Raw genomic sequence first — 13,352 nt, forward strand, 5'->3', positions numbered from 1 at the left:
CATTTTACACACACAACATTGAATAAAATAATGTAGAACCCTAATACCGTTCAAACACAGAAAATTTTAATACCATATAAAACAGTGTCAATTACGCTAAACTTAAGTAGGGGTGGAGGCTGGGTTTTCTTTGGGTGGCTTTTCCGTGGCTGGCTTTTTGGTTGCAGAAGTCTTAAAAAAGGATTTTATCGACATCTACTCTCCTGCATGAATCTTTGAATGGTAGATCTCCCTGTAGCAAGCCACTGCAACATTGAGAGCCCTGGAGACTTTTTGGCAGACCATTCTTGAAAAGGATCACTGCTCTATATGATTTCCATAATCTCATCCAGCAATCCAAAGAAACGGGAGAGATTCTTTGTCGTCAGGCTCCTGGCTTCCTGCCCTGCGTCGTCATCATCATCATCCTTGCTTTATTTGGATATCTGTTGTTGGTCCAGCTCAATCAGTTCCTCATTTGTCAGTTGCTGAGCATGAAACTCCAACAACTCCTCTACATCCTCCTCCACCTCCTTGAAGCCAACATCCTTCAGCAACTTGATAATTTCTTGCTCGAGAGCAGGAACGGCATCAAATCCCACAAAGCTGTGGCCAACATCTGGCCATGCATGGTGCCAAACGCCGTTCATACATTGCAAAGTGTCCTCTTCCCATGACACATCAATGTTTTCCATGCCGTTCAAGATGTTATAAGACTTCCAAAACTCCTTTACACTGGGCTTTTCTTCACCTGCCATCTCCTTAATTAGCATGGAGAATGTCCTCCATAGATAGTAACCTTGAATGTGGCCATTACACCCTGGTCCATAGGCTGCAGCAATGATGTGGTGTTGGGTGGCAAAAATAGGACCTTGATGTTCGGGCAAAGAGCTTTGCAGTCCAGTTCATGGGCACTTGCATTATCCAGCAGAAGGAGAACCTTAAATGCCAAATTTTCCTTCTGACAGTAAGCCTTAAATTTAGGGACAGCACGGTCTACAAACCACTCACAGAAAATTTTGCATGTCCTCCAGGCCTTTTTGTTCGACTTCCAAATTATGGGGAGACAAGACTTGACGTAGCCCCTCATTGCTCTTGGGTTTTCACTGTGGTAGACAAGCAAGGGCTTCAACTTGTAATTGCCTTCTGCATTTCCCCCAAGCAGAAGGGTTAAGCAGTCTTTTGAGGCTTTGAACCCAGGAGCAGTCTTCTCATCACGAGAAATGTAAGTCCTGTTGGCATCTTCTTCCAGTAAAGGCCTGTCTCGTCAACGTTAAAAACTTGTTTTGCAGAGTAGCCACCTTCTGAAACAATTGTGTTTAGCTGCGTAGGAAACATTTCAGCTGCTTCTTCATCCACAGTAGCTGCTTTTCCTGTGAGTTTTACATTATGTAGATTGGCGCACGTCTGAAATCCGTGGAACCACCCACAACTAGCATTGAAGGTCTCCTTTTCTGCTGTTGAGCTCTCTCCCTCTCTTTCCTTTAGATTGTTATACAAGCTTTTGGCCTTGTCCCGAATCAAGCTTAAACTCACAGGCATTTTCTTTTCATGGAGGTCATCAATCCAGTCAGCCAGCAAGCATTCAATTTTCTCCATTGTACTGCTGCTTTGTTTCGTTATCTTCATTGATGACAATTATGTAGCACTTCCAGTGCTTTCACGAATTCGATCAGCACTCTTAAAAATTGAGCATACCATCGAACCAGGCAAACCGACAATACGAGCAATGTCGGCTGCACGTTCACCTCTTTCAATACACTTTATAACATCTAATTTCACTTCTAATGTTACACTTTTGCATTGCCTCTTAGACACGGGCACACCCTTAACACTTTGAATGTGTTTTGCACTCATGATGGGTACAGGACAGTACTGTACTTGGGGCTGCCCTGTCTCTTCCTGCCTAGTTCCACCCTCTCCTCCGAGCGCCCCGTTCCCACTCCTCCCCGCGCTTCCTGAATGCCACCTAACAGCTGATCACGGCATTCAGTAGGCACTGGGAAGGAGGGGGAGGAGTTGATCAGTGGCCCTGTGGGCTGCCAGCAGACACAGCTACAGTACTGTACTGTACAATAGGGGAACATGTTCCAATTCATGTCAGTGCTGATCCATGCAAATGAAAGATATGCGGATCAGGACCAGCATGAATTGGAACACGTTCCTCTATTGATGAGCGATGGGTATCCGAAACAACAGATAAGGGAGAGACTTATGGGGACCCCCTGTATTGCCCTACTGTATGTCCTTTTCCTCCGTGCATGCTCCCTCTTCTCCCTGGAATTGATTCTGAACTCACTTACTATAGTTTTGCACAGCTTTTTAATCCATTTTTTTTCTGGCATGCAATTGATCACCTTGGATTGATGGGTACCAGCACTCATAGAAAGTTGTTATTCAGCTCTAAACTATGCCAAAACTGAGTGATCCTTCCCTATTCCTTTTCATGGATCCTTAAGGAAAGAAGTCAGCTTCCTCTCAAGGTTGGGAGTCAGAGAACAAGTGCCAGCATCACGTCCAGAAAAGGTGTTTGTTTCTGTTTTCTTAGGGTCTGTGTCCCATTCTTGAGCCTTGAAGGCAGAACTGGTACCTCTGGAGAATTGATACTGGGATGGTTCCCAGGGGTTCCCAGAGCTGTGAGGCACCTTGCTACCACCTACCCTTATCATGAGGAGCCCTTGTTAGTGCCTACTGTGGGTCAGCTCTCCAGCTCCACTGGCCATGGGCAACATAAGCTCACCCACTCAGTGCCCACTGTCTCTCTACAGGTTATCAATAGGCACACTCCAACCCCCGAGCCCTCCAAGTGTCAGAGTGTCCAGCCCCGATCCACTAGACACTCACAGTATTAACAGATCCTCAACTTCCAAAGAAAGGGTACACTCCATCTTACCAGTTCCACTTCACTGGCGGCTGGACCTCTGGACAGTATGTGTAGGAGTCCCATTCTCCAGGCCCCAACTGTCCGTGTTTCATTGCAGACATATCAGTCCCTGTAAGAGCTCTCTTTACACATCAATGTGAGGGAACTGAGGGTGGTGAGCCTAGCCTGCCAGGTGTTCCAACTCCACTTGGAGGGCAACTGTGTGTCGGTCCTTACACAGAACACAACAACAGTGTTTTACATAAACAGGTAGGACAGAGTGCACTCCTCTTCCCCAGGAATGCCAGGAAGTTCTTTGCCTATGGGAATTCTGCATAGCCCACTTGATCCACCTCGAAGCTTCCTACCTTCTGGGGTCGCAGAACAAGTTAACCGATCATCTCAGCAGAGCCTTTCCCAACCATCATGAATGGTCCATTTGCCCAGACATCATGAGCACCATTTTCCAGAGGTGGGGAACTCCTTAGGTAGACCTGTTCATGACAAAGCGTGACACGAAGTGTCTTTGGTTCTGCTCCTTCCTAGGTCACATTCCAGGTACGCTCATAAATGCCTTTCTACTCTCTTGGACGGTCCATCTCTTCTATGCGTTCCCTCACATCCCTCTCATACACAGAGTCCTGCTGAAGGTCAGAAGGGACAAGAACATGCCTTATCCTGATAGCCCCAGCCCAGCCACATCAGCACTGGTTCACCACCCTCCTAGATCTCTTGGTGGACACGCCAGTCAGCCTGCCCCGGGCTTCCAGACCTGATCTCTCAGGGCCATCTATGTCATCTGAACTTCGAGTCTCTTCATCTCATGGCGTGGAAGCTCCATGGCTGAATCCCACAGAACTGGCATGCTCTGAGCCTGTTTGCAGGGTGCTTTTAGGGAACAGGAAACTGTCCACTAGAATCACTTACCTGGAAAAGTGGAAGAGATTCTCGATCTGGTCAGCACAAAAGATGATTTTGCCTACTCAGTCAACACTGCCTTTAATCCTAGATTACCTACTCCATTTGAAACAGCAAGGCCTAATAGTATCATCTGTTAGGGTCCATCTAGCTGCAGTGTTGGCCTTTCACCCATGGGTGAACAGCTTCTCAAACTTGATCAGTGGCTGTTTCCTTAAGGGACTGGAGGGCTATACCCTCAGGTATGTCCACCACACTCTGTGGGACCTCAACTTGATGTTTGCAAGGCTAACAGGACCCCCATTTGAACCGCTGGCAACATGCTCTCTCATAGACTTTAAGGTCAGAAGGGACCATTATGATCATCTAGTCTGACCTCCTGCACAACGCAGGCCACAGAATCTCACCCATCCACTTCTATAACAAACCCCTAGCCTATGTCTGAGTTATCGAAGTCCCCAAATTGCAGTTTGAAGACCTCAAGCTGCAGAGAATCCTCCAGCAAGTGACCCGTGCCCCATGCTGCAGAGGAAGGCGAAAAACCTCCAGGGCCTCTGCCAATCTGCCCTGGAGGAAAATTCCTTCCCGACCCCAAATATGGCGATCAGTTAAACCCTGAGCATGTGGGCAAGACTCACCAGCCAGAACCCAGGAAAGAATTCTCTGTAGTAACTCAGATCCCAACCCATCTAACATCCCATCACAGACCACTGGGCATACTTACCTGCTGATAATCAAAGATCAATTGCTAAATTAATTGCCAAATTTAGGCTATCCCATCATACCATCCCCTCCATAAATTTATCAAGCTTAGTCTTAAAGCCAGATATGTCTTTTGCCCCCACTACTCCCCTTGGAAGGCTGTTCCAGAACTTCACTCCTCTAATGGTTAGAAACCTTCGTCTAATTTCAAGTCTAAACTTCCTAGTGTCCAGTTTATATCCATTTGTTCTTGTGTCCACATTGTTACTAAGCTTAAATAATTCCTCTCCCTCCCTAATATTAATCCCTCTGATATATTTATAAAGAGCAATCATATCCCCCCTCAACCTTCTTTTGGTTAGGCTAAACAAGCCAAGCTCTTTCCGTCTCCTTTCATAAGATAGGTTTTCCATTCCTCAGATCATCCTAGTAGCCCGTCTCTGAACCTGTTCCAGTTTGAATTCATCCTTCTTAAACATGGGAGACCAGAACTGCACACAGTATTACAGATGAGGTCTCACCAGTGCCTTTATATAATGGTACTAACACCTCCTTATCTTTGCTGGAAATTCCTCGCCTGATGCATCCTAAAACCGCATTAGCTTTTTTAACGGCCATATCACATTGGAGGCTCATAGTCATCCTATGATCAACCAATACTCCGAGGTCCTTCTCCTCCTCTGTTACTTCCAATTGATGCGTCCCCAATTTATAACTAAAATTCTTGTTGTTAATCCCTAAATGCATGACCTTGCACTTTTCACTATTAAATTTCATTCTATTACTATTACTCCAGTTTACAAGGTCATCCAGATCTTCCTGTATGATATCCCGGTCCTTCTCTGTGTTAGCAATACCTCCCAGCTTTGTGTCATCCACCTGTCCTGGAAGATGGCTTTCCTGGTCATATTACTTCGGCTAGAAGGGTCTCAGAGATCCGAGCTCTGACTTTAGAACCACCGTACATAGTTTTCTTCAAGACAAGGTTCAGCAGTGGCCACACCCAGCCTTCATGCCAAAGGTGATCTCACAATTCCATAGTAACCACGCTATCTTCCTACCTGTCTTCTATCAGAAGCCACAGGCTAACCGGGAAGAACAGACACTTGGCTTGCTAGATGTTAGGTGTGCACTAGCCTTTTACAGAGAAAGGACTAAACCCTTTCCGAAATCCACTCAACTTTTCGTAGCTATTGCAGGCAGAATGAAAGGCCTGCCAATCTCAGCCCAGGGAATTTCGCTGTGGATCAGTGCCTGTATCTGCACATGCTATGACCTAGGGATGGTCCCAGCTCCTTCACCGACAGCCCATTCTACAGCAGCAGCGTTCGTGGCACAAGCCCCGATTCAGGACATATGTAGAGTGGCAACATAGTCGTCAGTCCACACTTTTTTGCATCCCACTAGGCCAGTGGTCCCCAAATGTTTTACCGTGCCCCCCCATACCCTGTCTGTGCGCCCCCCCCCCGAGCTGGGACAGGAGAAGGGCCTTAGCTCGGGGGGGGGGGTGGACACGGACAGGAGTAAGGAGGCCACACCTGGGGCCGGGGCCAGGACTGGGGCCGGGGCCAGCAGTCAGTGCCCCAGGGGCAGAGACAGGTGTGCTCCCTCCCCACTCCCACGGGGGTTGGCCTGTGCCCCAGCCGCACCCTCCTGAGTGTTCCTCTGTGCCTCCCTGGGGGAGGGTGCCCCACAGTTTCTGGACCTCTGCTCTACCCATCACCCAGAAGCTAGAGATGATGTGGATTTCAGCCAAGTGGTGTTACAGTCCATCTGCCAATGAACTCTGAACCCTCCCTGCACAACTGCTTGGGAGTCACCTACATTGGAATGTACATGAGCAAGCACTCGAAGAAGAAAAAATCCTTACTAACCTTTCATAACTCTTGTTCTTCAAGATGTGTTCCTCATGTCCATTCCAAACCCTCCCCCCTTCATGCTCCTCTGTCAGACTTAACTGGCAAGAAGAAACTGAGGGGGCAGCGTGTCATGGGGGGCGCAACTTCAGAGGGCACCAGAGTTGACCCAACATACTACTGAGAGAAAAACTTTCCAGTGGCGGTGCTCAGGTCGAGCACACACTTACTTTAGAATGGACATGAGCAACACATCTCGAACATCAGTTATGGAAAGTTAGTAACCATTTTTTATGCCCCCTACATCGTCTATGGCAGACTATTTTAAGCTCTTCCAAGACCTTATGAAGAGGATTGCAGATACCTTGCAAATATCTCTAGAGGAGGTAAGAGACATACACCATAAGCTGCTGGATATTTTACATACATCCTATTCCTCGAGGATAGCCCTCCCTATCACTGAGGTGCTTTTGGATCCATGCTGCTAAGCTCATATGGCAAATGCCAGCATTGGCCACACCAACATGCAAAAGGGCCAATAAAAATACTATGTATTTCCCCCAAGGGTATGGAATTTCTTTTCTCCCACCTTCCACCTAATTCCATCATGATTGACGCAGTGAATTACCATGGCCGCCAACATCCTTCCAGATCAACTCCTTATGATAGGGATTGGAAGCGGCTTGACTTATCTGGGACAAAGGCCTACTCTTCTGCTACTTTGCAATTCAGAATTTTAAACTCCAAGGCCTTAATGGCAAAGTACAACTATATGAACTGTGCCAAATTTAACACTTTTATTGACCATCTATGGAGTCACAACGAGAACAGTTCCAAGCCGTTATCAGTGAGGAGCAGTTAGTGGCCAAAACAACACTTCAGACAGCACTTGATTTGGCTGATACAGTGGCCCATTCCATCTCAACAGCAGTTGTGATGCGGTGAGCTTCGTGGTTGCATCTTTCAGGTTTCCTGAAGGAGGTTCAGACAACTGTTGAAGACCTCTCCTTCGAAGGCTCTAAGTTGTTTGCTGAGAAGACCGATGCCTCACTCGACATAAATCCCCAGGGACTGAAGTGAGGCTCTGGAGTCCTTAAGCATATGCCTGGACAAAAACGAAAATGTAGTCTTCTCACAAACCATGTACACCACAGTTTCTGCCACACCTCTATTAGGAACCACAGAGAAAATTTTCAAATTTCAGAGGCTCAAACAATCAGTCGTGTGTCAGTTGAGAACACAGAAGGGAAGCTCTGCAACAGTCGCAGCCCACAGACACTTGCTCAGTCTGGAGGTCTCTGCATCTCCCCAGTCAGTGGAGAGAACTCCAAGTGTGGGTCACTCTTCAGTGCACAGGACAGGCAGATGACAGGATTGTCTTCTCTGATCAGAGATATGGTGGGGAGTAAATCCTAGTCCTCCAAACCTCTTAACTCCCTCCATCTCTAAGGTAAAAAGATTCTTTGTCCTGTCTCATGTTTTTAGAGGTCCTAACTTGGTTAACAATTCTGCTAAGAGACCCAGAAAAGAATCCAGCTCAGACTCCCACAGCTGCAATGGCTCTGCAATGCCAAAAGTAGTACAAGTATTTTTGGCCAGAATCTAGGTAGGAATTACTCTGAGTACACATGGAAAGCAAACCAATAAATAAGTTGCCACTTCTACAGCATAGTATTTCTAATCATAACCACGCTAGGAGAGCTGTAGCCATATAAGGTCCTTTTACCTGTGCTGCGCAGTGCATACTCATCCTAGAGTGCACTGCTGTGCTCTACCACCTGCACCAATGACTTCCTGTCCTCCTTTCCACTTCCACTCCCTCCTGCTGGCTTGGACCACTTTCTTCACAGTTCCACTACATGTGTACATATTCACTATGAGGACAATAATCTGGAATTCAGTAACTAGGGAACGAGCAGATCTTCATTGCCATTCATGTTCTTATCCTGCCCTCGCCACTCTAGTGACTGACCACCTTCTGGTTCTGCACTAAGTGATGTGGCTAACATCGGTCACCTGTGTTTTTTCTCTTTCCTTCCCAACTACTAGTTTTTTATTTTTCATGGCGGCTGTGTTTACGTACGTACGTACGTGTGTGTGTGTGTGTGTGTTTACATGTGTGTTTACTGAAGGCAAGTTGAACAAGTGTGATGTGTAATTGGAACAGAAAGTAGTGACATTTGAGGTACCTCCTTTTTCCCTGGGGAGCTTGTTCCACATCTGGGACTAGGCCCTGAGGAAAGCTTCATCTCTGGCACAGATGAGGTTTACGTTTGGGATGGAGTTTCAGTGTGCCTGAGGAGTGGAGTTATTGACCCTGGTCTTCATCCTGGAGCTTCAGGTGACCTTTTAGGTATCCTGGGCTCAAACCACAGAACTTCTTGGGAAGGACAGAGTTCTTGAATTTGATGCTATTCTATAGGGGAGCCATTATATAGGGCAGCTGTTCTTCAGGTTTAGTTCTGGGTTTGTAACCTGTATTTTGTCGGCTGCATGCAGCCTTTTACTTTCATCTAACAGGTCTACTGCTTGAATGAGATACAATAGCAATTAAAATTCCTGTCTGTGTTCCAGGGAAGGTATCAATCAGGACATGCTACAGATATCTCCCTGTGTCACTGAACAGTTCATTGAGTTGTTGTGTCACTACAGTCCTGACCAGGTTTTAGAGACACTGCAGGTTCTGGAGTTCTACAGACTGGAAGAGACCATTCAGGTAAGGCTGGTACACCATGAGTGCTTATCCACATTCAGTCAGATTTTAGTAAAGGTGTTTAAACTTAGTTAAATGCAGTTCCTGTCAAATGAATTTCTGTCATGTTTAGGCAGTCAGCATGGACAGGACAAACAGAGCTATACTCCAAGCTAGGCTCCAGTCTAAGTCACAATTATATTAGCCTAGTTCTTAATTGTCATTCTTACATGGTTAGGAAATAAAGAAAAATTGGGAAACACTGTAAAATCTGATTCTAACATGCTTTGACCCTATTCATGATGTTGCCTGTGTGGTGTGAGAGAGCAGTTTAGCTGCTGCTGTATTTAAAACTTTAACTTACTAATTTCCAAATTCAGTTCTCAGCTCATTGAGGAGAGAATCTAAGTCTTCAGAATGGAATCTTTACCTCTGTCATTTGGTTAGATCAGGGGTGAGCAAACTTTTTGGCCTGAGGGCCACATTGGGGAATAGAAATTGTATGGTGGGCCATGAATGCTCACAGAATTGGGGTTGGGGTGTAGAAGGGTGCTCTGGGCTGGGACTGAGGGGTTTGGAGATCAGGAGGAGGATCAGGAGTGGGGTGCAGGGGGTTGGGGCGTGAGGAGAGGCTCAGTGGGTGCAGGCTCTGAACGCCGCTTTCCTCAAGCGGCTCCCGGAAGCAGTGGCATGTCCCTTCTCCGGCTCCTATGCGGAGGTGCAGCCAGGTGCCTCTGCACGCTGCCTCATCCACAGGCACCGCCCCTGCAGCTCCCATTGGAGTGCATAGGAGCTGGAGCGGGGCCATGCCGTGGCTTTCGGGAGCAGGGCCGAGCCGCCTGGTGAGGCCCCTGACCCAGCATCAGAGCGGGGCCGAGCCATGTTTGCCCACCCCTGGGTTAGATCCTGTGTAAAGCGGTTGTTTTAGAGAATGTCTTTCAAGCCAATACAATCAGATTATATATGAAACAGGCTGCAAACATACAAACATTCACATTCTAATGGCAGTATGTGGTGTTTCCTTTACATGTAACTAGGTTATGCGAATAGAGCTCTCTATTGTGACTGGTAAAAGTGTTGGAAGGTCCTTGAAACCATAAGAGACTGGTACTTCTGTAGGCAGCACTTTACTGCTGGTAGAGATTCTTATTGTCCTGTATTTGATTATTATGGCTCTTGATTTTGATTTTTGTTTGTTTCTGTTTAAGCTTTGAATTCCCTTTTTAATATTTATAGTGTGTAATTAGGAATGAAGACACTCCATCTGGTGTGAAAACGTCTGTGTGCCTCAGATGGGTAATATCCAGGATTATGAGCACGTGGATGCACGGGAGATGTGAAGTCCACTGTGACCAATGCAATCTCTCCATTCTATCTAACAACAGAAACAGTAGATTCTTTAAAATAAACTTTTTTTTTTGCCCAGATTACCCAGAAACACCTGCTCCATGAAGCTTCCTCCTACCTGCTGGAGAAGAAAGGAGATGTTCATGGTGCCTTCCTAGTAATGCTTGAGGTATAGTAAACTGCGGTCCTGTATTCAAAAGCTGAACACTTCTGCTAAAATGATCAGCACCGAAATAGGTTGTGTTGAAACTAAAATGTTGTCATTAGTTTTCAGTGTTGTTCTGCTGAGATGAATGAGGGCAATATTGTATTAATTTAGATGGCATAAAGGGCCCAAAGAGTCAGAGGTGGTAATGGGACCCTGAAACTGTCCAATATTAAACAGGTGTAAACAAGGTTCAGTGTTTGATTTACAGAGACCTCAGCCTGCTTAGTATCATGGCAAACACACTGAGTCCTTTTTAACCTTTTATTAAAGATACAGAAGAGAGAGAAACAGTTTTCTCAGCATTTTAAATGAAAAGAGTTAAGTGAGGCTTTCATTTTAACAACTTCCCTTTCCCTTAGAGAATCTCTGGAAGGAAAAAACTCCTTGTTTGGCAGTTTCTTATTTGGTAATAACTGTCCTTTTTGGGGAAAAGAGAAAAACTTAGTTGATAGGTGAAGCTGTTTTGTTGTTGTTTGTTAAAGTCCAGTCCAGTTTCCTAGAAGACAAAACAAGACAAAACACACAAAAGGGAAGAAAAAAAGAACAACAAAGTTAGCAAATGCAGCGTCTGTGTCTGGTGTCAGCTCTCACTTGCAGCCTCATTGCTGAAGAATTACAGGCGCAGCATGTGATTTGATCAACCACTCTGAGACCTGGCAAACTTGGACTGTTTAGGGCATTTCACTTAGCTGCCTTTTTCTGGTCACAGGATGCAAAATATACAGCATTGGCTGGCTGAGCCAGACTCTTACTAGACAAGGAAAAAGAAGAGAGATGTAAGAATAGAAATAAATAGGGTAGGGAAGGAAAATTACAAATTGGGGGATGGAGGGAAGGCGGAGTCTCACATTTCCAGGTGGTGTTTGGGATTTAGCAGGATCAGGTAGAGGTGGAGGTGGTGATGTCATCTGAGTCCCTCTCTGTGGCCCAGACTGGTCAGGACATCTCTCAGAATTAGGATGAAGAAGGTCCAGGGTCCCAGGAGACAATGGGGGCAGGGGCGGCTCTAGGCACCAGCAAACCAAGCTGTTGCCTAGGGCGGCCAAATCTAGGGGGCGGCAGGCTGGGCCCGTGGACCTGCCGCAGTCATGCCTGCGGGAGGTCCACCGGAGCCGCGGACGACCGGACCTGCCGCAGGCATGACTGCGGAGGGGGCGCTCGTCCCGCGGCTCGGCTGGACCTCCCGCAGGCATGACTGCGGCAGCTCAAGCGGAGGCGCCGGACCCGCGAACCGTCCGCAGCCGTGCCCGCGGGAGGTCCGCTGTTCCCGCGGCTCCGGTGGAGCTCCCGCAGTCATGCCTGCGGCAGGTCCGCTCATCCCGGGGCTCCGGTGGACCTGCCGCGGGAGCTCAACCGGAGCCGCGGGAAGAGGGGACCCGCCGCGGGACCGAGGAAGGGCGGCGCAGCACACCGCGCTGCCTGGGGCAGCCTATTTTCTAGAGCCGCCCCTGAATGGGGGTGGCACCTATGATGATGAAGGTCACTCCCTTCCCCTGCTCTCATCTTTAGTCAGCCAGTGGTCTCTTTTTAGGACCCCAAAAGGGATTGATAGCTGGAATATCCCATCCCCTTATTATTTTGTTTACCAGTTAGGTCTAATTCTGACACACGAGTTTGGGTTCATTGGTTTCAGGCCCCACACTTCTCTTGTTTACCAGGCATGATCTGAAAACAGTTCCTGAATTATAGCAGAAGGCCTTTTTGTTCAAACTAGCCTTTTTGTCTCACTTTTGCCCCTTTACCCATCAACATTTACTGTTACAGATTATTGTGACATTCTATGAGTTTTCACTCACTTCTGACAGTTGAATTCACAATTATGGTAAATCAGTAGGTCTAGTTATTACAGCAGCAGTTAGCTTTTGTCAGAGCTATGTTCCAGGCTGTCTGCAGACACAGCAGACATCTCTGTGTTTGTTTACATTTGCTTTACATTTTGAATGTTGTCTTTTGTAACAGATTGAGACTTGATTTTGATTTTCTTAGTCAAAGTTTAACTTGCAGGTTGTTCCCCATGTATGAGGGAGAGTCTGTGCACTGCAGTAGTCATGCTCAGGCAGCAAAGTGCCCTTTGTATAAACCCTGTGACTTTAACGGTCTAAGATATATTTTGATTTGTTTTAGCAACTACAAAGCAAGTTGTTGGTGCTTACACATGAAATTGAAGGTAAGCTGTCGGTTTTGATTTTAATTAAAAAATTATTTTACCTTCAGTTTTTCCATGAGATGTGTTCTTTGAAATAGAAGTGCTAGAAGTTAAAATGCTAACTTAGCTATCAGCAATTCAAGCGAACTTTCATCATCCAGCGATTCTCAGATTTTTAACTCACAAGAGCCTCAATGGATTGTTACAGTTCAGTTGCTGCTCTGTGATCCCTTGTGGTCACGATTGGCACTGTGGTGACCTGCCAGAAATTTATCTCATGATTCTAATTTCACAACAGAAAGATCTGACAGCTCATTATTTTTGTCCTTGAAAACGAGAAACATCTGGCAGTAATTGATCCCATTTCAGGATTCCAGGGATAGAGAAATCTTCCACATAGTGATCCTTTCATCTTACAGATTGAGAGTCTTCTTGGTTGAAGAAACAATGAGAAAAGACTACATTATATATTCTGGAGTTATGGACTACCAAAAAGTCCCTCAATCCCTTATAAAGCGGTCACGAGGAGCTAAATGTGAGCTTTTATGAGAAACTACAATCCTGTCACATCTTAGTGGTTTGATGCATTTGCATTTAGCAGTGTGCATGGTGAATAAGATAGCTAATACAGTCAGCATTTT

The 13,352-nt window shown here is 46.4% G+C and overlaps 1 protein-coding gene across 2 annotated transcripts in view; it reads left to right on the forward strand.

Moving 5' to 3' along the window:
* VPS8 (VPS8 subunit of CORVET complex) overlaps window positions 1-13,352 on the forward strand; it is a 253,480-nt gene that overhangs the window by 150,746 nt on the left and 89,382 nt on the right. For both annotated transcript variants that reach the window (XM_039488831.1, XM_039488832.1), the window contains exons 35-37: window positions 8,893-9,034; window positions 10,437-10,526; window positions 12,690-12,732. In XM_039488831.1, coding sequence (XP_039344765.1) covers window positions 8,893-9,034; window positions 10,437-10,526; window positions 12,690-12,732 — 275 coding nt within the window. The remainder of the gene's footprint in view (window positions 1-8,892; window positions 9,035-10,436; window positions 10,527-12,689; window positions 12,733-13,352) is intronic.

This window comes from Mauremys reevesii, linkage group 9, assembly GCF_016161935.1.
Source record: "Mauremys reevesii isolate NIE-2019 linkage group 9, ASM1616193v1, whole genome shotgun sequence".
Taxonomy (NCBI): Eukaryota; Metazoa; Chordata; order Testudines; family Geoemydidae; genus Mauremys; species Mauremys reevesii.